Genomic DNA, 24,485 nt, shown 5'->3' on the forward strand with positions numbered 1-24,485 from the left:
ACTAGCATATCACTACATTGAATATAGGCGGTAGACCCGATCGAATATTCTTAAAATTATGAAAAGATATCCACAAATCGAAAGACATGATATGGTACGGACACATAGTGTGCTCTGTACCGCAATACCGGTTCACGTCATTACAGGGATTTGATTTTCTTTAAACAACGACGCCACCTGCAGTAGGTGTAATGCGGTGGCAGCAATGGGTCCTAATGCCTGCGGCATCGTATTTCTACCACCAGGCGGCGGTCTAAATTGACATTGTGCAGACAAAGATGGCGGTGCGGAAGAAAGACGGCGGCCCGAATGTAAAATATTTCGAAGCGTCTGATACCGTCTCGCAATTCGACAATGTCCGCGTTTGGTTGGGCAAGAACTATAAAAAGGTACTGCTTGCTTTATTGCTGTCGTAATAAATAAACGCATGCATATTATAATAAATCAAGAAGGGCTTCTTAACAACAGATGGAGTGAGCTACAGAGAAACGAGAGGGAGGGTGTGAGATGAAATGGGTTGCAGCCAGGATACGTTAGTCCAGCTGTTTATTTCACGCATTCTCCTGACGGAAACAAAAGGATGCTAAGGAAACGTCTTGGGAGCGCTGCAAATGATTGAGATGTGATAGGTTATACGTACATATTTCTATCTACATTTAGTAGAGGGAAATGAATGGCCTGTGTTGCAGGTTTTTGTTTGACGGGGGCGGACCCAGCCAGCTAGCTGCTAACGGTATTTTCATGGATTGCAGATGCCTACTCCCGCCAGTGCTTCGCCGGCGCAAGTGCAAAAATCCAGATGTTGAGATGTGGTTTACCGGGGCTTTCAGTTTTCGCTTTCACTCCTGTGCACACCATATTATTTTAGGGCTATATGTGCGCCTTGAGCTTTTATGATCCGCCCCTTTTTACCCCCTCCTGATGGATTGCAGAATTTTCTCATAGTGTTGCCAAAAAGACCTGCCTATTGTCTGGAAGTCCTCAGACCTTTTTATCCACTTGGCATTGACAGATTAACAGTTGTCACAAAGTAGTACCTGTAGTTCTATTGACCATAAAGTGATCTCCGGATTTCTTAAATGAAGTAATCTACGCTGTAATATGGTGGTTAATAGAAAAATGTCTTATGTCAACTTTCTCATACATTCTCTCACACCTGCATACACATGCGCAGAGACTTGGAATAATAATCATCTGAATGAATGAAATGTGCTTTTTACTGCTGATTTTTTTATGTCACTTTTCTCTACCCCCCCCCCCCCCCCCCCCCCCCCCAGTACATCCAGGCAGAGCCCCCCACGAACAAGTCTCTGTCCAGCCTGGTGGTGCAGCTACTGCAGTTTCAGGAGGAGGTGTTCGGACGGCACGTCAGCAACCCACCTCTCACCAAGCTGCCGGTAAAAACACATGGATGGAGACACTAGACCATCCCGGTGGTCCAGGCCGGACCCGTTTTCCCAAGATCCGGGTTGGGGTGGAAATTCTGTACTTTATTATTGGATCCAGGTCGGATCCCGAATGGTGGCTTTTTTACATATTTGCTTTAGAGATATGTAAAACTAAGCTAGAATTGCCAAGAAGCTTTTCTTTCCAATGGGAGGCTTGTGACGCTGATTAGGCTGAAGATATTGTCACATCCTAGCATGTTTTGGTTGCTTGAAGTGGTGCTTGTTCAATAACTCAATTCAACTTGCACACCTAAAGAACATATTTTTAAATCTTTGACAAAGGAAGTTGTCTACAAAACGTAGTCCAGCTTGTTAATAAGATTTACTTTTGGGAACAAAATACTGTTTTGAGATCAGATCAGCAGAATTTTGTCCCAGTTCTCTCTCGCTCAATAAGCGTCCCTTGGCATTTTTAAATGGTTTGTTAGAGTTTGAGGTGTGGTTTTAGAAATGTTATATACAGTGGGGAGAACAAGTATTTGTTCCCCTGCCGATTTTGCAGGTTTTCCTACTTACAAAGCATGTAGAGGTCTGTTATTTTTATCATAGGTACACTTCAACTGTGAGAGATGGAATCGAAAACAAAGATCCCGAAAATCACATTGTATGATTTTTAAATAATTAATTAGCATTTTATTGCATGATATAAGTTTTTGATCAACCAGTAAGAATTCTGACTCTCACAGACCTCTTAGTTTTTCTTCAAGAAGCCCTCCTGTTCTCCACTCATTACCTGTATTAGCTGCACCTGTTTGAACTCGTTACCTGTATAAAAGACACCTGTCCACACACTCAATCAAACAGACGCCAACCTCTCCACAATGGCCAAGACCAGAGAGCTGTCAGGGATAAAATTGCACAAGGCTGGGATGGGCTACAGGACAATAGGCAAGCAGCTTGGTGAGAAGGCAACAACTGTTGGCGCAATTATTAGAAAATGGAAGAAGTTCAAGATGACGGTCAATCTCCCTTGGTCTGGGGCTCCATGCAAGATCACACCTCGTGGGGAATCAATGATCATGAGGAAGGTGAGGGATCAGCCTAGAACTACACGGCAAGACCTGGTCAATGACCTGAAGAGAGCTGGGACCACAGTCTCAAAGAAAACAATAAGTAACACACTAGGCCGTCATGGTTTAAAATCCTGCAGGGCATGCAAGGTCCCCCTGCTCAAGCCAGCGCATGTCCAGGTCCGTCTGAAGTTTGCCAATGACCATCTGGATGATCCAAAGGAGGAATGGGAGAAAGTCATGTGGTCTGATGAGACAAAAATATAACATTTTGGTGTAAACTCCACTCGCCGTGTTTGGAGGAAGAAGAAGGATGAGTACAACCCCAAGAACACCATTCCAACCGTGAAGCATGGAGGTGGAAACATCATTCTTTGGGGATGCTTTTCTGCAAAGGGGACAGGACGACTGCACCGTATTGAGGGGAGTATGGATGGGGCCATGTATCGCGAGATCTTTGCCAACAACCTCCTTCCCATAGGCGCCGATACCGTGGGTGCTCCGGGGCTCGAGCACCCACGGAAAATAGCGAGCACCCACGGAAAATAGCGAGCACCCACGAAAATACCGAGCACGAGCACCCACGTGTGCCAGACCGCCAGTAGGCTACATTCATTTAAAATTAAACTTGCCGTTGGTGATATGTAAAGCGTCTGTCACACTGTGATTGGTTATGTCGATATTAGTGACAGTCGCCTGCTCCGGGTGCTCCCTATCCACCAATCACAGCGTTTCTCAGATGAAAAAATGCCACTATCAAAAACTCGTAGCAGAAATTAGGGAGAAACTCCCAGAAACTATGTGTCGTTTTTTTTAATCGATATTTAGATAATAGCGCAAAACATTAATTTCCCACAAACTGATCGCGGTTAGGCCTACGTGTCAGTTAAACTTTTCATCTCCAATCCTGTATTTGTGATAAGTGGTAAATTTTGAAAGATCTACTTTACGGCTTTATTAAGTCAATGAATAGGTGTGCGTAGTGCGTTTATATATGTATATATAGGTATATATAGGTGTGTGTATATATATATATATATATATATATATATATATATATATATATATATATATATATAAATGGCGTGCGCCTATGAGCACCCACGGAGGAAAACATAAATCGGCGCCTATGCTCCTTCCCTCAGTAAGAGCATTGAAGATGGGATGACCATGACAACGACATGAAACACACAGCCAGGGCAACTAAGGAGAAGCATCTCAAGGTCCTGGAGTGGCCTAGCCAGTCTCCAGACCTAAACCCAATAGAAAGTCTTTGAAGGGAGCTGAAAGTCCGTATTGCCCAGCAACAGCCCCGAAACCTGAAGGATCTGGAGAAGGTCTGTATGGAGGAGTGGGCCAAAATCCTTGATGCAGTGTGTGCATACCTGGTCAAGAACTACAGGAAACGTATGATCTCTGTAATTGCAAACAAAGGTTTCTGTACCAAATATTATGTTCTGCTTTTCTGATGTATCAAATACTTATGTCATGCAATGAAATGCAAATTAATTACTTAAAAATCATACAATGTGATTTTCTGGATTTTTGTTTTAGATTCCGTCACTCACAGTTGAAGAGTACCTATGATAAAAATGACAGACTTCTACATGCTTTGTAAGTGGGAAAACCTGCAAAATCGGCAGTGTATCAAATACTTGTTCTCCCCACTGTATATACTAGGAAAGTCATTTGACCCCATGTACATATCCTGTTGTATTCAGTCCCATGCCCATCTGAACCGTGGTGTTGACTTTATCAAACATATCCATATTGTCTCAGACTCTAATAAACCTTTTTGTTCCCCAGCCACTTTGGCAGATAGTTAAAAAATCTGCCTGCCACTCACATTGTAGCAGCAAAAAAGATTATACATTTTTGCTGCTGCTTAAAAGGCAGGAGGTTACCGTGGTAACGGAGACAACAGCACCTGCTGCGGGAGAATGGCTGCCACTCGCTAGCTTGAGTCTGTTTTGACTGTAGTCATTTGATGCCTTCGGTTTAAAATTAAATTAACAGTTAAAACCATCAATCATGTGAAACAATATGTAAATACCAATGAAACACTTCCTTCATGAGATCTTTCGGGTTAAAAGTACCTTGCGCTGGGAATAATTTTTTTCAACACTTTAATCCTGATTCTCATTACGTTTTTGGTGGGTGGCGGGTGTTTATTTTGTTACATATAAAGTAGGGTGACCAGACGTCCCGGTTTGCCAGGGATTGTCCCGGTTTCAAGCTGGGTGTCCCGGGTCCTGACAAATATCAGTAAAACACTAAAATGTCCCGGTTTCCGACATTCACTACCAAATTTTCCCGTTTTTCACCACAATAATAATAATAATACTGTAATGTTTCCACATACGAGTCAGAGCCAAACAAACAACTGCGTAGAACTGCAGAGCAAAGCAACAATTCTCATCAAAGCTCAAAGTGCCCCCACTCCACCAACCACAAGCACGCATGATGACCAACATGTGCACAAGCGCATACGGGTGCGCGTGCATTAACATGCGGTTACAGAAGGGTCCCGTATTGGGCGTTTAAAAATGTGGTCACCCTAATGTAAAGGATACAGTATTTCAGTTAAATTTGGGGGGAAAATATTATGCTTCTTTATCCATTTCAGTAGAATGGGGCTGCAGTATAGCAAAATGTACGGAGGTAGAAAACTGCCAAAAGAACACTCCAAAAACTGCCAAAAGAACACTCCAAAAACTGCCAAAAGCACACTTGACAGTTCTAACACGAAAGTGTTGACTGACAAAACTGGTTGCATTTATGCAAATGTGATTTTAGAAATACGAGTCAGGTAGTGTTTGTTTGTGGATAGTGACTTATATTTGTGTTCTTTTTTTTTTTACATTTCCAACTGCGCATTTGTGAGTTTAAAGCTGTGCATATACGAATCATGGTTTACAGTTTTGGATTCGCTACTGTGTACTTACAGTTTACGGTTTACATGTTTGGCATGTATGCTGTGTGTTTATGAATCATGGCTCACATTTGTGAGTTGTATGCTGTGAATACAAACATTTTGGCAGTATTCTATTTCTATACCAATGTCGCTTTCACAATCTCGTCTCACCTACTTCCCGCTGTTATGCCTGTAGATGTTGCTGCTCGGCAGGCTGAAAGAAAGCCTGCAGAATATAGATAAACAGAAAAAAGTGTATTAGTCACTGCTCTCAGTCAGATGCAGTAATAATTATGTGTACATAAATATAAAAAATTTATGAAAATCAAAACATATATAAAAATCTATGTTCCCACATTGTAAGGATGTCATTAGTAAAATACTAAGCTATGGACCATAAATCTATTATTTAGGAACACAATAAATTAATTACATTAATGTTTACTGTCAGAAAAGTCTGAACTATTGTGCTGGCTTGTGCTGCAAAAAAGCTTAATTTGGGTTCATCATACAGCTCTGGAAAGAATTAAGAGACCACTGCACCTTTTTCTTTCCTTTTCAAAAAAGTTGAAAAGGAAGGTTTTGAGTGAGGAACAGAAGGGTTAAAATTAAGAGACCACTGCTAATTCAACTTTTTTGAAAAGGGAAGAGAAAGGTGCAGTGGTCTCTTAATGTGTTCCGGGGTTGTAGATCTAATTCAGTCGCAGATTAGATATTTTTTTTTACTGTCCTTATGATTGTTTGTCCCCACATGTTTAGTTAAACCTGTAAACACACACAATGGGTTGTTCCGCTTTCCTTATACCACTGTCGTAATACAGTCTCTAACTATTTCTGTTCAGATGAAGAGTTTCCTGGACTTCAAGTCTGGTGGGGCTCTGTGCCACATTCTGGCTGCAGCCTACAAGTTCAAGAGCGACCAGGGCTGGTAAGCGTTTCATGCTAATGTGCAGGTTTTGTTTGGTTCAATGCTCTCTTAAAATGGAACACACTAGTCTCAGAGTAAAACAAAGTAAACCATACTAACCAATTGACAAAGAAAAAGGAAATACTTATTCAGTAATTACTATTTTGATGATACATTTTTTTTGTTTACACATTACAGATGATGCTCTGTGATATTGTTTTTTACACCTGTCTGTCTCCATGGCAGGCGCAGGTTTGACTTCCAGAATCCTTCTCGAATGGACCGCAATGTGGAGATGTTCATGACAATCGAGAAATCCCTGGTACAGGTTAGTCTGCCCTTTATAGCTTAGTCTAACCTGGTACAGGTTAGTCTGCCCTGGTACCGATTAGTCTGTTCAGGGTAGGGGTTAGTCTGCCCTGGTACAGGTTAGTCTGCCCTGGCACAGGTTAGTTTGTTCAGGGTAGAGGTTAGTCTGTCCTGGTACAGCTTAGTTTCCCATGGTACAGGTTGGTCTGTTCAGGGTAGAGGTTAGTCTGTCCTGGTACAGCTTAGTTTCCCCTGGTACAGCTTAGTCTGCCCTGGTACAGGTTAGTCTGCCCTGGTACAGGTTAGTCTGCCCTCGTACAGGTTAGTCTGTTCAGGGTACAGGTTAGTCTGCCCTGGTACAGGTTAGTCTGTTCAGGGTACAGGTTAGTCTGCCCTCGTACAGGTTAGTCTGTTCAGGGTACAGGTTAGTCTGCCCTGGTACAGGTTAGTCTGTTCAGGGTACAGGTTAGTCTGCCCTGGTACAGGTTAGTCTGTTCAGGGTACAGGTTAGTCTGCCCTGGTACAGGTTAGTCTGTTCAGGGTAGAGGTTAGTCTGCACTGGTCATCTTTAGAAAATAATGGTCTTTCTGTTTCCCTATTTTTCTCACTCTCAGAACAACTGTCTAAGTCGACCAGTAATCTACTTGAGCTCTGACATTGAGGCCAAGTTATTGGGGAAATTGAAGGATATCATCAAGAGACATCAGGTAGGCTTATTGTTTCTGACCTAATGACACAATACTGTAAAGCTTAATACAGTTACACACGCCACAGTTACATAAAAACTAAAACAGCACAATCATAATAAAATACAACACATTTACATAAAAACTAAAACACCGCAAAGTCACAATAAAATACAACTCAGTTTAAACTAAATAAAACACTGTGCAATACAAGAAAACACAGGTAAGGAGTTTTCTGTTTTTTGCAGGGCTCAGTGACTGAAGACAAGACTGCCAGCTCCCATGTGGTGGTTCCTATCCCTACCAGTCTGGAGGAAGGTAAATTAGCCTCACATATCAGATCTACCGTAGTGGCTGGAATTTGCTGATTTCGTGACCAAGTAAATTAGTGTAGTTTACTGTAGCAATTAACTAGGATAATGGACTAATCACAGAAATGCACAATATTTCTATGATCCATATATCTGTTGTATTATATTTGATTTTGTTTAACTGTTTTCTCTCTCTCCACTGGTTGGCTCAGAGGAGTGGGTGCGCCCGGTGATGAAGAGAGACAAGCAGGTGCTGCTTCACTGGGGCTACTCTCCTGACAGGTACATAAGCTTTGTTTGTTCTTCAGAGAATAAAAAATAAATAAATTGAAATGACCGGACATTGTGGCATTCCTGTTAACATGTTATTTATTACCAGCAGGAGAAATATGAAATGATTATCTTGCTGAGCATAGAGAAATATAGAATCTAATTAATATTGAATAATATAAACATATCAATATAATATAATGGTTCCTGTTGTATTTATTTTGTTTTAATGAAAATGAAAGGTACATTTTCTCTAGCAAATGTTATGAGGTTTGAACGTGATATTGACATTACGGAGGAACTTTGTCGACCATAACTGTGCCCAAGAGGTCAAGTGTGGTCTACACATGTAGTCTAGTAATCTATTTAATGCATAGAAGCCATGCAAGTACCCTAATGGACATTTTATTCAGCTTTTAATTATGAGTAAGTATGGCAGGCAGGTCTAATGAATCAAGCCAGACAGTGAATATGCTATTTATTTATTTTTCTTATCTTATTTGTGCCTCTCTTCTCTGCGTACCCTCATTAGTTGTGAGGTTTGAAAGATTATTAGATAGGGAAGCTATGTTAATATTCTTTAGAGCTGATTAGATTTACATGTTGCATATAATTGACTTCCAATTATGTTGCGCTATTCCCAGAAATAGGTCTTATAATTTACTGTTGTCTCTACATTATTCATCTCTTGAAACTAGAATGGATTTGGTTGGGATAGCCTAGTTTACCTTAACATCACTAGTAGATACTGCACATCCAAGATCTTGCAGTCTTGGTCTTGAGACCACTTGAGTCCACAAAGATGTGGTCTGGTTCTCCAGGGGTTGGGTCGGGCTCTCCAGGGTTTGGGTCTGGGCCTGGGTCTCCAGGGTTTGTGTCTTGGACTGGGTCTCCAGGGTCTGGGCCTGGGTCTCCAGGGTTTGGGTCTTGATCTGGGTCTCCAGGTTTGAGTCTTGGACTGGGTCTCCAGGGTTTGGGTATTGCTCTGGGTCTCCAGGGTTTGGGTCTTGATCTGGGTCTCCAGGTTTGAGTCTTGGACTGGGTCTCCAGGGTTTGGGTATTGCTCTGGGTCTCCAGGGTTTGGGTATTGCTCTGGGTCTCCAGGGTCTGGGCCTGGGTCTCCAGGGTTTGGGTCTTGATCTGGGTCTCCAGGTTTGAGTCTTGGACTGGGTCTCCAGGGTTTGGATATTGCTCTGGGTCTCCAGGGTTTGGATATTGCTCTGGGTCTCCAGGGTTTGGGTCTGGGTCTCCAGTGCTGTGGTCTTGACTCCATCTCAGCTGCACATGCTAGGAGGTTAATTAACACAGCCTTTTACAGCCCAACTGGCTTCATCACACAGTGAACTTACGCATACCCACAACTCCTTTACCTAACACCAACCCACAGCTTATAGAACCATGTTTAGACACTTTTGCGGTCTCTGACCTATGTCCTTTTCCCTGTACTTTTCAGCTATGACACCTGGATCTCAGCCAGTGAGGTGGAGGCTGCTGTAGAAGACCCCCCGAGCACAGAGAAACCCAGGAAGGTCAGCACACATAGCTCTCTTCCTTTTGACTTTATGTGTGTGTGTCATGGGCTGTGTCTGATGTCGTTGTTACTTACTTATTACTACAGGTCTACTCAACGTACTAACCATACTAACCAAATGTCAGCAAATGCCTGAGAAAGCTCACATAATGTGGCATTGTGCTTTGCCATTCATCTCCTTTTGTGATTATTAGCTGTTGTCTAAAAAACTTGAGTCAAAAGTCACCTTGCCTCAGATCAATCAACACCATTTCCACACCAATCACAATGATGTTCAGAAACTGTTTGGGAGGGGGTGCACTGGCTCTGTCTGTTTTACTAGAGTAGGTTGTTCTTTTGTCTTTCATACCAATGATTTGTTTGCAAGTTAGGACTTCATGATATTTCTATGCTCTCTCTATTGCTCTGTTTTTCTCTATTTATTTCTCTCTCTCTGCCACCCACCCACTCGTATACAGTATATACAGCCAACATCTATTGACAAAGCCATGTTAAATAATTATTAACTCATGTTATCACGTTAACACCTGTGCCTTCAGGTCCATGCTAAGTGGATCCTAGACCTCGACCAGTTCAATGAGTGGATGAATGAGGAGGACTATGAGGTTGGGGAGGGGGGCCCCAAGAGGAAGAGGATCTCAGCCAAGACCCTGACGGATGAGGTGACCACCCCGGGGGACGAACGCCGAGATAAAAAGCCTGGCAGCGCCAAGAAGAGGAAGCGCTCCCCCTCCCCCTCGCCCACGCCACCACCCCAGGAGAGCAAGAAGAAAAACACCAAGAAAGGGTGCGTGTATGTTTATGTAACGTATGTGTATGTAACTACTGTGAAAGGCTGGATAATGTATGTGTATGTAACTACTGTGAAAGGCTGGATAATGTATGTGTATGTAACTACTGTGAAAGGCGGGATAACACCCTCCACAATCATTTAGATGCCATACGTTGTGTCTGTGTGTGTGTGTGTGTGTTTGTGTGTGTGTGTGTGTGTAGGCCCACCACCCCGTACACTAAGTCTAAGCGAGGCCAGAGAGAGGAGGAGCAGGAGGATCTGACAAAAGATCTGGATGAACCATCGCCGGTACCTGCAGTGGAAGAGGTCACCCTACCTAGAACAGGTACCCTGCAAAAACACACACACCACAGAACATAAGGAATTATGTTGGTGAACACCACTCGCACTTCATGATAAATCCGTTGTAATCTTGCCTATCACATCTCATTGTTTGGTCTTGTATGCTCACCAACCACTGTATTTAACTGTCTGCCAGCTTTGTGTAGGTTTTGCGTGTTCTGTCTCTATATGTGGTATTCTACTAACAGCACCATGGCACCACATATAGTTCTGAGTATGTTTACATGTCCTGGAATTCTGATTCTGGTTGTTATGGTTAAGGTCAGGGTTTCAACGAGTTCTGTGTTTTAGTTATTATAAAGCTCTCACCCCAATCCTCTGTCTCTCTCTTTCTCTCTCTCCCTCTCTGTGTCTCAATCCCTCTGTCTGCCTCCCTGTAGCTAACACTAAGAAAGACTCTGAGTCAACACCAGTGAAGGGAGGTACTATGACAGACCTGGGTGAGTTCCCAGATCTACTTAATAGGTTTCAGCATCAAATGAACTGTCAACTCTCGCTACTTTTACTGCCATGCTAGTAGCAGCTGTTTCTCAGAAAGCATGTCTATTTTGCTGTCACCCTGACCCTTAAAGAGTAGGTAGCATTACATGTATTACGTTGTCTACATACGTTTTCAACTTCTAAATAATCATATAAGCATCAAACAAAATGAACAAATGGATGTCCTCGTTTGTTCCTTAGTGGTTTATCCGGCACCCATGTTTAGGCATTGTGGGTTCAAGTCCGGCCCACTGCTGTGTTTTTACACACACTCACTGGGATGGGCCACTGGAAGGTCTAATTAGCTTCTACTCCCCATCATCTTCACTCCCTCAGCTTAATTTAGGATTTAGCAAAAGTAATTTTAATTTGGTTTGGAATTTCTTTATTGGTTCAGGAAATCTGAATGGTACCCATTTTATTAAAACAGATTTCTCAGACTGCCTCCTGTCTTTAAAAGCTCAATATGATATGAAGTATTAGTGATAATCCTAAAATGCACATGTAGGGTATTTTTGGTTCTTATGCACTGGACTGTGATCTTGCCTCTTCATTATCTTCACTGTTAACTTGAATAGATGAACAGGAGGATGAATCCATGGAAACTGTAGGAAAGGAGGAGGAGGAGGGCTCTCCAAGTGTGAAGGGAGAGCCTGTGAAAGGGTCGGACCTCCATGAGGACAACGTTACGGAGCAGACCCACCACATAATCATCCCCAGCTATGCTGCCTGGTTTGACTACAACAGGTAGGCTCCATATCTATCTGTCTATCTATATCAGCATGATGGTCCACCCAATGACAAGTGATGATAATGTGGTGTGGAGATATCAGGATGGTCCACCCAATGACCAGTGATGATAATGTGGGGTGGAGATATCAGGATGGTCCACCAAATGACCAGTGATGATAATGTGGTGTGGAGATATCAGGATGGTCCACCCAATGACCAGTGATAATAGTGTGGTATAGAGATGTCATCATGGTCCACCCAACAAATAGTGATAATAATGTGGTGTAGAGATGTCATGATGGCCCACCCAACAACCAGTGATAATAATGTGGTTTAGAGATGTCATGCTGGTCCATCCAACAACCAGTGATGATAATGTAGTCTTGAGATATCATAATGGTCCATGCGACAACCAGAGATTATGTAGTATAGAGATGTCATGATGGTCCACCCAACAACCGGTGATAATGTAGTGTAGAGATGTCATGATGGTCCACCCAACAACCGGTGATAATGTAGTGTAGATATGTCATTATGGTCCACCCAACAACCATTGATAATGTAGTGTAGAGATGTCTTGATGGTCCATCCAACCATCAGTGATGTAGTGTTAAGATTTTCAGGAGAAATGTTACCCAGAAAGTCGGGTCTTAAACCAAAATGTTCCTCATTCTATTCCAAGAAACCAACTCATTTCAACATTGCTGTGCCATTGAGCAGGGCTCTTAACCCCAGTTTCTCCAGTCTGGGTGGACAGTAGTGCTCCAGCAGTGTGTCAGGGGATTAGGATAAAAACACATTTCCGCTAGACACTTGTAGTCCCCTGGTCTGCTTCAATATCTTCACTGTTATGAAACCAGTGCTTAAATGATTGAAATCACTGTTATTAGATGTTCTGAAATGGTAGGGACAGTGTAATATATGCTCACCTCTTTCTCTCTTTCCTAGTGTTCATGCTATTGAGCGCAGAGCCCTCCCTGAATTCTTCAACGGCAAGAACAAATCCAAAACCCCTGAGATGTAAGCAAACACATGCCAGCATATTAACATTATACATTCTTAGTTTAAAACACTCACGTTTACCTGTGATTTACGTGAGCACTGACAGAAATACAACTACATAGACTGCAATATTATTAACCTATATTATTATGTTCATTCTCTCTCGTCACAGTTACCTGGCCTACAGGAACTTCATGATTGACACTTACAGGCTGAACCCCCAGGAGTATCTGACCTCCACTGCCTGTCGTAGGAACCTGGCCGGAGATGTGTGTGCCATCATGAGGTCGGGTGGAATCATCAATACATATACAATAGTCATTTTACAGTTTTACAACATTTCCTAAATCCTTGCACAATTCAAGGACATTAATAAACCTTTCAACTATAATATTACAAATAGCCAATTTAAATGTAACTTGACATGGTAACTGTATTTACCAAAGCCTATGGTTGGTTTTAGGTTTGGGTTTGGTTCAGGACGGATTTCAGACGGCAGTTAAACCTCCCTCCCTGATTATTTCATGCAGTTGTTATCTTCTCTCTCATTAGCATACTCAGTGACAAAAATAATGTCTGAAATGGAATTCCATTAGGTTATTTGAATCATGGAGATAGTTGATGAATGGCAACCCTTATACTCAATTGGACATTTCACGCATGCTGTCCACTCATGCGCTTTCTTGCAATCTTTCTTGTTCTTTACATTAGGTTGATATGCTAACTACCACATACGTTATGCTTTTAAACATAAGGATTATGGTCAGTGGCAAATAGAAAAATAGATGAATAGACCGTTTGGCATGTTGCTTTGCTTGCCAATCATTGTACTGCACGCTTTTGACCTGGGAGTTCAAATCTAGCAAAACGTTGTTTTTGACATAGTAATGCCCATTGCCATTGAGCATGGCTGTCTAACATGCCCTGCAATGTACAGTATAATACTAACACCTTATAATACACTGTATAATACTACCACTTTCTAAATACTGGATAATACTAACACTTTATAATACACTGTATAATATTAACAATTTATAACACACTGTATAATACTAAAAACGTTATGCTCTGATTAGGCTAGTGTAACTTTGTGTAATAATGTAATTGTTGTGTATTCTGATTATTTACCTCCTCAACATATCCTCCTCCTCGTTAGGGTGCATGCGTTCCTGGAGCAGTGGGGTCTGATCAACTATCAGGTGGACTCAGAAAGCCGTCCCACCCCCATGGGCCCTCCGCCCACCTCCCATTTTCACGTCCTGGCTGACACCCCTTCCAGCCTTGTCCCCCTGCAGCCCAAGGCCTCCCAGGTACACACACACATACCACGCACATGCACCACACTGGTTGAATGTGCCTTGAATTAATCACCAACTATGTCACTAGCAAATCACCCCCACACCATCACACCTCCTCCATGCTTCACCGTGGGATCCATACATGCGGAGAGCGTCCACCCACTCTGCATCTCAAAATCTCAAAGGACAGATTTCCACTTGTCTAATGTCCATTTCTGACCCAAGCAAGGCTCTTCTTCTTATTGGTGTCCTTCAGTAGCAGAAGAATGTGAAGCATTTTGGCTGCAATTTGAGGTTCAGTTAATAGCCAATTTCTGAGGCTTGTAATTCAAATTAACTCATCCTCTGCAGCAGAGGTTACTCTGGGTCTTCCTTTCCTGTGGCAGAGAGCCATGTTCTTCATAGAGCTTGGTCATTTTTGCAGCTGCACTTGAATAAATGTTCAAAGTTCTTGACATTTTCCAGGCTGACTGGCCTTCATGTGTTAAAGTAATGTTGGTCTATCGTTTCTCTTTGCTTATTTGAGCTGTTCTTGCCATAATATGGACTACTACAGTACAGACATAATGGTTTTCTGTACACCAACCCCACCTTGTCAAAACACAACTGATGTTTTCCCGACGTAACACTTTTTTGTTGCTACATCATTCCATATATGCTATTTCAATGTTTTGATGTCTTCACTATTATTCTACACTTTAGTCACTGTATTTCACTATCCTCACATTCTTCCCTGTCACCTCCAGACTCCAGCCGCCCAGCAGATGCTGTCCTTCCCAGACAAGGTGAAGGAAAAGCAGCCCCCAGCCGATCTGCAGAACTTTGGCCTGAGGACAGACATGTACAGCAAGAAGACTGGGACTCCTAAAGTAGGCCTCCCTACACTTCATGAAGACCATGATGCATGTATAGCTGGGGAGGTGTGTTGAGTGACATTACTTCCTCCTGTCTGCAGAGTAAGAGTGCTGCCAGCGCAATGCGAGACTGGACTGAACAGGAGACACTACTGCTGCTGGAGGTAAACAACAACTCTGTCTACCATGTAACACTAGACATATTCTACTGAACTAATATAGTGTGTATATAATAAATACGGCCCATTCATGCAAGTGTGGTTATTTCTTAATGGTGAAACCAATATAGGCACACATTTCCTCAAATATGAGCTGACAATCTGTACTTTAACCTCATAGTAATTGTTTCAAATCCAAACTTGGAATATAGGACAAAACTAACAAAATATGAATTCCCTATTAATGAACAATATTTAAAAAATAAAAACATATTTTTAAGTATATTATTTATAAATATAATAAAGGGTCAAACAATTAAAATCAAAGATGCAAATATTATATTAAAATAGTTTTATATCATGAAGTGTATATAAAAACAAGTATTCACTCAGCTGTGGTTGTCCAACTAGTATCTATATAGTTATTAATATAACTCATAATTTGTGCATAGATCCTTTCATTACTCTATTTGTGTATATAAAGCCCTACTCCACAGGCTTCTGGTATACTTAACATCTCTGGTGACCCCTACATCCTCTGGTTACAATCCACGATCACAGGGTTGGTCAGTGTCACAGACACCTTTTGTAACTACTGAGTTGGGTAGTTCTGCCTTTTCATATAAAGCACCTCTTGGTTGGAATGGTATCCAATTTGAGTTTCAGTTGGATGCCTTGGTGTCCTTGTGTCAAATAAAAAAACATGGTGTTAGCTATTTATAGTGAGAGATGTGTTTGTTTTAATTGATTGAGATGGCTGATGTCAGTCTGTATGTAAAATCTATTTTGTATTTAATTGTTGTTTTATTCTTGGATTAATGTTCCCAGGGCACACTTGTAAATGAGACCTTGGTCTCAATGTGTCTCCCTGGTTAAATCAGAGTTAAATAAATACATTAGAAATCATCCCTACCATCTCCCCTCAGGGTCTGGAGATGTACAAAGATGACTGGAACAAGGTATCGGAGCATGTGGGCTCACGCACCCAGGATGAGTGTATCCTGCACTTCCTACGCCTACCCATCGAGGACCCCTACCTGGAGGACACATCCTCCTCCCTGGGCCCACTGGCCTACCAGCCAGTACCATTCAGCCAGGCGGGCAACCCCGTCATGAGCACTGTGGCCTTCCTGGCCTCTGTGGTGGACCCCCGCGTGGCATCAGCAGCCGCCAAGTCTGCTTTAGGTGAGAGGTCCTCTCAGTAAATATCCGTTGGTGACAAACACTACGGAATAGGTTTTTATTTAACCAAGTATAAGCCGACTGAGAACACTTGAAGCATGAACATGGCTGTGCCGTAAGATGCAAGTCATGCTTGCGCAGTGCTTTCCTGGATGATGTATAAACTCACTGACAATCTGACTCTTTTTATGGAGCTGGAAGGGCCAGATATATGGTTTAGTCTGTATATAGACATAAGAAAGTCACAAGGAGCAAGTGCAACAATATTGATTGACAGCATATCCTCAGATTGCAATGTACATGGTCAGAGAGGTAGGTTTTAGTTCAGCCTCTCCAATTCTCAGAGAACCCAAGGTTGTTGAGTCTATTGGTTAGGACTTGTTGGTTGGTGGAGTTAAAATGCTTTGGCAATGTCAATAAGAACTGCACAGCACTGCTGACTGTTAACTGGCCTGATGTATTTCAGAGAGTTGTTCAGATAACCGTTATGTTCCAGAAGCATTTATTTTGTCTTCAGAAACCTTAGATAATACATGGTGGAGAAAAAAAGAAAGGGGGAGCTTCTAAACCACTGAATTCTACATCTCTTACTCCATTTCTCTCAGAGGAGTTTTCCCGTATGAAGGAGGAGGTCCCAGCAGCACTGGTGGAGGCCCATGTGAGGAGAGTTGAGGAGGCAGCGCGGGCCAGTGGTAGACAGGACCCCCTGTACGGCCTGGAGGGCAGCGGTATCGCAGGCACCAGTCTGGAGGATGGAGAAAAACCTGGTACTGCTCTAATATTAACTACAGTTATAGTTGGGTGACATAAACACATACAGTGTGTCCTTAGAGTTTTTCAACAAGTGTTTATTGCAGCATACCAACAGTGCCCAGGACAACTGTAGACAATGTTTCTTTTTTTGGGTTACTGAGAGAAATTATGCTGTAATAACAGTGTCATTCGTAGACCACCAGGCATGTGGTCAATAAAACCTGTGTATAAGTTTGGGGCATGTCTAAGATCTTCTGGTAGTTTATTCCAGTTATGTGCAGCATAACTGCTAAATACAGCTTAGCCATGTTTAGTTTGGACTTGCTGACGTGAGTTCATGGATCTAAGAGTCTTGCTCGGTTTATATTCTTCAAACATATCAGAAATATATTTGGGACCTAAACCATTCAGTGATTCATGAACTAAAAGCACCACTTTAAAATCTATTCTGTAACTGACTGGATGCCAGTGCAAAGATTTAAGTGATGTGGAGGGATGTGCTCTGTTCTCTTGGTCCTGGTTAACATTCTAGCAGCAGCATTCTGAAGGAGCTGCTGCTGTTTTACAGTCTTTTTGGGGAGTCCAAATAAGAGACCATTCCATATGAAAGAATGCTGTTTTGGAATTAAGATGAAAGAATGCTGTTTTGGAGACAGTTAAAATGACTGTTAAATGTAAGGTCTGAGTCTACCAGATCACCAAGATTATGCACTTGGTCGATGGTTTTTAGGGCCCAGGAATCCAACTCTTTACTAATACTAGTAATTTTATTTTTGTTGCCAAACACAATAGTCTCTGTTTTATCTTGGTTTAATTGCAGACAATTTTTATTCATCCAGGTATGATTGCGTTATACAGTGACACAGTGAGTCTATTGAGCTGTTTTCATATGGTTCGAGAGCCATATATATTTGAGTATTATCTGCAAAGCTATGGTAGTTAATGTTGTTGTTCTGTAGAATTTGGCCCAGAGGTAGCATATAGAGATTGAACAGAAGTGGCCCGAGAACTGATCCCTGGGGAACTCTGCATGTCATAGTCACCCTATCAGATTCGTGATTACCAATGGTGACAAAGTAACTCCGGCCATCTAGATAAGATCTGAACCAATCAAGGACTGTCCCGGACAGTCCTACCCAATTTTCCAGCCTATCTATAAGTGTCCTATGATCTACAGTGTCAAATGCTGCACTGAGATCTAATAGAACCAGAATTGTTATTTTAAAAGATCCCTTCAGCAGTTAATAGATCCCTTCAAAAGTTTAACTACTATTTGACTACAGCTCTGTGCCCTGTTGAAGTTTGTGGTGTACCACGTGTAATTGCCAGGCTGATGTCCTTGACAGTTTTTACACACACCTATTAGCTGATGATCAAAAGCACCACTAAACCAACAGGAGCAACATGCTGAACATTTGCCAGATATAGGTTTGTTTTTGCATTTCTAATTTCACTAAAAGCAAGTTTTTGCTTTTAGTTAAATTAGTGGAAACACAAAAATGTAACCTAAAGTAGTTTATCTGATTATATTTTTCCAGGTGCGTTACACATAAGATGCTATGCTTGCTAACTTATCTTTTCTCTGCACCCAGAAGAGAGCAATGAGGAGACTAAGGGTGACAGCCAATCCAGTGAGGAGAAGAGGGAGACCAAGGTATGATTTGTGTTGGTACTTCTGCTTTACTTGTGTGCGGGTAACTGTTCCTACAAACTGCAACCTGAATTGTTTGTTGATGTGAGAGGATTTGATGTGAGAAGAACTTTCCATGGTGTTTCCACTGTGATAACAGGAGAACAAAGATGGAGCAATGGAAGATGAAGAGAAACAAGGAGAAAATGGGAAGAAAGAAGAGGAAAGAGGGAGAGAGGGAGAAGGAGAGCGAGAGGCTGAGAAGACAGACTCAGAGATGGGTAATGTCTGTCACAAAAATATTGTATGTACCTCTGTAATCTTTGTCCAATGTAGTCTGTCTGGCTTTAACAAATATTCATGTGATCCATTTTGTACATGTCACAACATTAGGTGATGGACAGAGAGAGAAGGATGCGAAGGAAGGCGCCGAAGAGGGCCAGAGAGAAGGAGAGAACGAAGGGGACAGAAAGGCAAAAGTGGAGAGGGATGTGGGAGAGGGGAACCTGGCCACCGCTGCTGCTTCCGCTCTGGCTGCTGCTGCCGTTAAAGCCAAGGTCTAATCTCTGACCCACATTCAGTTAAATGTCCCTAACTGATCTAGGATCAGGAGCAGTGTTGAGCAAGCTGCTCAGCATAGTACTATAAAGTATATATAAGGGTCTGATTTAGCCCCGTCTTAGACTGTTGCTGCTGGGGTCCAAAAATAAACACAGCACAATTCATGTTAGTTTACATAATAATAGACAATACATGTTAGTATACATAATAATACAAAATACATGTTAGTATACATAATAATAGAAAATACAGGTTAATATAAATAATAATACACAATACATGTTAATATAAATAATAATAGACAGTAGCTGTTACTATACATAATAATACAAAATACATGTTAATATAAATAAATGGACAATATATGTTAATATACATAATAATACAAAATACAGGTTAATATAAATAATAATACACAATACATGTTAGTATAAATAATAATAAGACCTGAGCTTTGTTAATGTATGCATTTTTAAGTACATGGTGCAGGAAGCCTAAAACAGTGTCCTCATATGCGGACACAGGGTCTCAGGAGGCTAATATACATAATAATACACAATACATGTTAGTATATATAATAATAGACAATACATGTTAATATAAATAATAATAGACAATACATGTTAGTATGTATAATAATACAAAATACAGGTTAATATAAATAATACACAATACATGTTAGTATATATAATAATAGACAATACATGTTAATATAAATAATAATAGACAATACATGTTAGTATGTATAATAATACAAAATACAGGTTAATATAAATAATAATAGACAATACATGTTAGTATGTATAATAATACAAAATACAGGTTAATATAAATAATACACAATACATGTTAGTATATATAATAATAGACAATACATGTTAATATAAATAATAATAGACAGTACATGTTAGTATGTATAATAATACAAAATACAGGTTAATATAAATAATACACAATACATGTTAGTATATATAATACACAATACATGTTAGTATATATAATAATAGACAATACATGTTAATATAAATAATAATAGACAGTACATGTTAGTATGTATAATAATACAAAATACAGGTTAATATAAATAATACACAATACATGTTAGTATATATAATAGACAATACATGTTAGTATACATAATAATACAAAATACAGGTTAATATAAATAATAATACACAATACATGTTAGTATATATAATAATAGACAATACATGTTAGTATACATAATAATACAAAATACATGTTAATAGAGTCTGCACTATTTCATATACTGAAGATGATCTTTTTCTGCCCATTCATTTCTATATCTCCGTCATTTTCCCTACCCCTTCTCTCTGCCTTTCTCTTCCTGTTTATTTTTCTGTCCCCCCATCTCTCTGTCTGTCTTTTACTGACTAAAGCACCTGGCTGCGGTGGAGGAGAGGAAGATCAAGTCCCTGGTGGCTCTGCTGGTGGAGACTCAGATGAAGAAACTGGAGATCAAACTGAGACACTTTGAAGAACTGGAGACCATCATGGACCGAGAGAGGGAGGCTGTGAGTCTGGAGTCCTGCGGGATCGTGGGGATGTAGTATAAGTGGACATGTTGGTTTTGTTAGTCGGACTGGACATGTTTTTCCAATGTATGTGTGTGTGTGTGTAGCTGGAGTACCAGAGGCAGCAGCTGCTGGCAGATCGTCAGTCATTCCACATGGAGCAGCTGAAGTATGCAGAGATGAGGGCACGTCAGCAGCACTTCCAGCAGATCCAGCACCAACAGCACAGCCAGACTGGAGGCCCCCACCCCTCTCCTGCCCCCACAGGCACCTCCCACCCCCCCCAGGGCCCTTCAGCCACCCAGTCCCAGCCAGCCCCCAGTAACCCTGCACCGCAGCCTGCTGCCAGCCCCGCCCCCACTGCCTCCATCCCCATGACCGGCCCCTCTGCCCAGGCCCAACCCACCGAGCCCCAGCTGGTCCCCGGGGGTCCTCACACCTCACCTCCTGGCCCTCCAGGCCACTCCAACACCACCACCCCAACACTCCAAGGTGAGACGCTTTGTATTGACCAACTGGGAATTGTCAGTGTTTAAATAATACTGTAAAGGTAATCATGTAAACTACTGGAATTAACTATCGATTGTTTTGGCACTGTGTTTCTATGTTACACATCTCTTACTGTCCATTTTTCTTGAACTAAGAGCCCAGCGCCCCTCTACCTGGGGACACACTCCACTCCTCAGCTGCCATTCACCCATAGTGAAGAGGACAGGAGATAGGAGAGAAACAGAAAGGGTACTGGAAAACTGAATGACATTGACCACTTTGTACCTATGAATCCTGCCTGTGTCATCTAAAACTGAAGAAGTCAAACTGGAGATGCAACAAACTTCAACATCTGGACTTGACAATTGACATGAGAAAAACTAAACAAAATAATTTCATGTAAGTTGAATGTACCCTACCTGAATGAATATAAGTTGGAAAAATAATCCCTCAAAATGACTCCCAACTAAACAAGAAAATGCCAATGAAAGAACTTTTAAAAAGTTTTAATGGAATAGTCCCCACTTCATTTCATAGACATTATTTGAGTAATTACTTTCACATCAGAACACAAATTTAAACCAACACAGTATAGTCATGTATATATGGCAACTGACCTGAGGATGTGAAGAGATCTAAAGTTTGTTAGTCTTATCCGTCCTTCGGCCAGTGGTGCTTTTATTGCCTCTATTATGTATGGAGGTTAGGTGTTTCCCCATGTTCCCATGTTACCTACCCATGTATTCTCCCAAAGTACCTCCAGGGGTGCGTTCAGTTCATTTGAACATTTGTTATATCCAGGAACAATTTGTACTGAACTAAATGTTTCCACAAAACTGTTGAATAGACTTTGAGGGACATTTACATTGAGGTGTGGCTTGAGTTTTGAGTGACATAACTAAAGAGACCTTGCTGACTGCGTTTCCTGAACCACAACCCAACATCTGCGCTTTTCAACCTGTTGTTCAGAACAGCACGGTTCACTGAACGCAGCTGGGATAGGTACTTTAGAGAAGAGGGAATAAAAGATTTGCACTTTCCTGGCGGCCATATCTGGAGACAAGAAACATTAACTAAAAAGACCTGAAGCACTTAATGATTCTCTTGTTGTTTTTACTTTTAAGATTGTCATAGTTTCCAAATATCAGATTTTCAATTGAACAAGTCACTTGTTTAATTGGATTGGTTGATTATTGCCCTTTATGTGTGAATGTGACATTATGAAACATTTGGCTTGGCCTTTTTTTATTACATGTATCCTGAACTAAAAGTATGTGTGGGGGCAATGAAAATAGATGTACAAATGGTAATCTGCTAATGGTGATCATTGCATTCCTCTAGAAAACCATCTCATTCAGTAAGTCTATGTACTGTAACTTGACTTTCTGTTACAAATGTTTTACTCCAATTTGAATGTACCAAATTCCTCTCTGACTGAGCCTGACATGATAGAAATGTGTAGGTAATTTCCAAATAAGCGGACATATGCAGCTTTTATAGTGAATGTAGTTTCATCTCCGCTAACACTTGAAGATTGATGTAACACTGATCCTTTGCGATACAATTGAATAGTCAATTGATATAATAAAAAAGAATCACAGTCACAAGGAATATGTTGCAATTACCTAAAGTCCCAACTTTAAGAAATAAGATGATTTGTATTCATATGTTTTTAATATTGAGTCATATATTTTGGTCTGCACTTCCAGTAAGGCTTGCCACTATCAGTGAATCATACCATTGTAAAGGTATACGCCAGAATAACCTTATTGACAGTTTAGAAGGTTAGACATCACAATTTTTTGTTCATTTTTTCCTCCGTAAGTTAGTGGGGTAAAGCCAGAGTTGTGGATGTTTCAGAAATTTGTAGAATTGTTTTCTCCAGTTTTCCCGGCCGAAGCGTCCACTGGCATGAAGCTGTCATGGAAGGGGCTTTAATGTTAAACGAAAAGTATGTCAAGGGATTTCAAGTCAGCAGAGAGAATTCTGTCCTTTAATATCTGTAACAATATCTATGTATCCTATCTATTTTTATATTTCTTGACTGTCTGATTTTCCATGTTGTTTCTTTGATATTACTGTTTGCATTTTATTGCTGTATTTTATCATCTTTGTAATCTCTCTAATCCATTGTCGTGTGTGATCCTATGACAGGTTACCATTACCTGGCCATCGGTGTGACTGAGAATCAGGGGTGAATGCATGCCATGAACTTGTGAATACATGCCATTTATTGAGTTTCCCCAGAGAGCCTTCAGTTCAGTACCATCTGCTCACTGGTACATACATCAAACTGTCACTTAGCAGCACATTACCCTACCATACTCCAGGATTGTGGCATACAGATGAAACATGCAGGTAGTCAGGGTTAGAAACATCACTACGGTTATGGAGATGGATGACTGCTCTGGTCTGTGTTATTACCTTGTGTGGATTTCGTGATATGAAATACGTGTCTGTTCAGTTTCTTGTTTTTTCATTATTGCTACAGTAGCAATGATTATACAGTAGAAATTAACCTTTCCTCAGTCAAACATTGCCTAGTGTCAACAGTTGATCTGGAGTTCGTATTGAATAATGAAAAAAAGATGCTAAGGTTTTACTTACAAAAAATGTTGAAAATCAAATAAATGAACATAAAATGACTTGGGCATAGTTTGGTAATTGTTGCCATCAAAGCACAATACATACAGTACCAGTTCACTTGAATGGGTGTATCCAAAATTTGGACTGGTACTGCACCTACAAACATTTTCTTCAAGGATGTTTGACTTGTATGGCTCAGAAAATTCCTCCCTCATAAAGGTATGATCCAACTGATATATTTCAGCCAACATAAATTATCCTAATGGCTGCACTGCAGGCACCACAAGAGGGCATGCTCTGAGTTCTTTTGGTCTCACTGAAAATAAGAAATTCATGCATAGTGGAGGACCTGTGCAATATACATAGCGTGCCCTCTTGTGGAGCATAGACTGCAGCAATTATTATTTGTGTTGGCTGAACGACACTGCACACGTTTCTTTCAACTTAGGTATCACCTAACACTAACATACACTCTGCAGACTACACCCAGAGAACGCAAACAATCTTGGTGGGGAAACATCTTACCGTACAGGGCCTACTGCCTTGGCACAATTAGTGAGTCATGTTTAAGTGCGTCTTACGAAGAACCATACAGGGCCACTGCAATGAAAAAGAAATGAGAATGATTCTATTATGCACAACTGGAAATACTATTTATCCATTTGAAGTTTAGTAGTTCTTGTACAATGCAAAGAAAAGGC

The 24,485-nt window shown here is 41.0% G+C and overlaps 1 protein-coding gene across 3 annotated transcripts; it reads left to right on the plus strand.

Moving 5' to 3' along the window:
* The first annotated feature begins 250 nt into the window (after positions 1-250).
* smarcc2 (SWI/SNF related, matrix associated, actin dependent regulator of chromatin, subfamily c, member 2) lies at positions 251-23,843 on the plus strand. Of its 3 annotated transcripts, none has more exons than XM_034287057.1 (25): positions 251-389; positions 1,278-1,397; positions 6,215-6,300; positions 6,526-6,607; positions 7,203-7,295; positions 7,523-7,592; positions 7,798-7,867; positions 9,309-9,384; positions 9,926-10,173; positions 10,380-10,504; positions 10,902-10,961; positions 11,580-11,748; positions 12,682-12,753; positions 12,908-13,021; positions 13,895-14,048; positions 14,783-14,905; positions 14,992-15,054; positions 15,975-16,233; positions 16,836-16,997; positions 18,579-18,637; positions 18,774-18,894; positions 19,007-19,170; positions 20,575-20,709; positions 20,817-21,201; positions 21,354-23,843. In XM_034287057.1, the coding sequence occupies exons 1-25, from the start codon at positions 279-281 to the stop codon at positions 21,410-21,412; spliced, it is 3,180 nt and encodes a 1,059-aa protein (XP_034142948.1). In that variant the 5' UTR covers positions 251-278; the 3' UTR covers positions 21,413-23,843. The 3 variants fall into 3 exon arrangements, with proteins under 3 accessions (XP_034142948.1, XP_012993721.3, XP_028970006.2); XM_013138267.4 differs by having other exon boundaries at positions 252-389; positions 18,576-18,637; XM_029114173.2 differs by lacking the exons at positions 251-389; positions 1,278-1,397; positions 6,215-6,300; positions 6,526-6,607 and adding an exon at positions 6,865-6,869 and having other exon boundaries at positions 18,576-18,637.
* The last annotated feature ends 642 nt before the right edge of the window (positions 23,844-24,485 follow it).

This window comes from Esox lucius, chromosome 17, assembly GCF_011004845.1.
Source record: "Esox lucius isolate fEsoLuc1 chromosome 17, fEsoLuc1.pri, whole genome shotgun sequence".
NCBI lineage: Eukaryota > Metazoa > Chordata > Actinopteri > Esociformes > Esocidae > Esox > Esox lucius.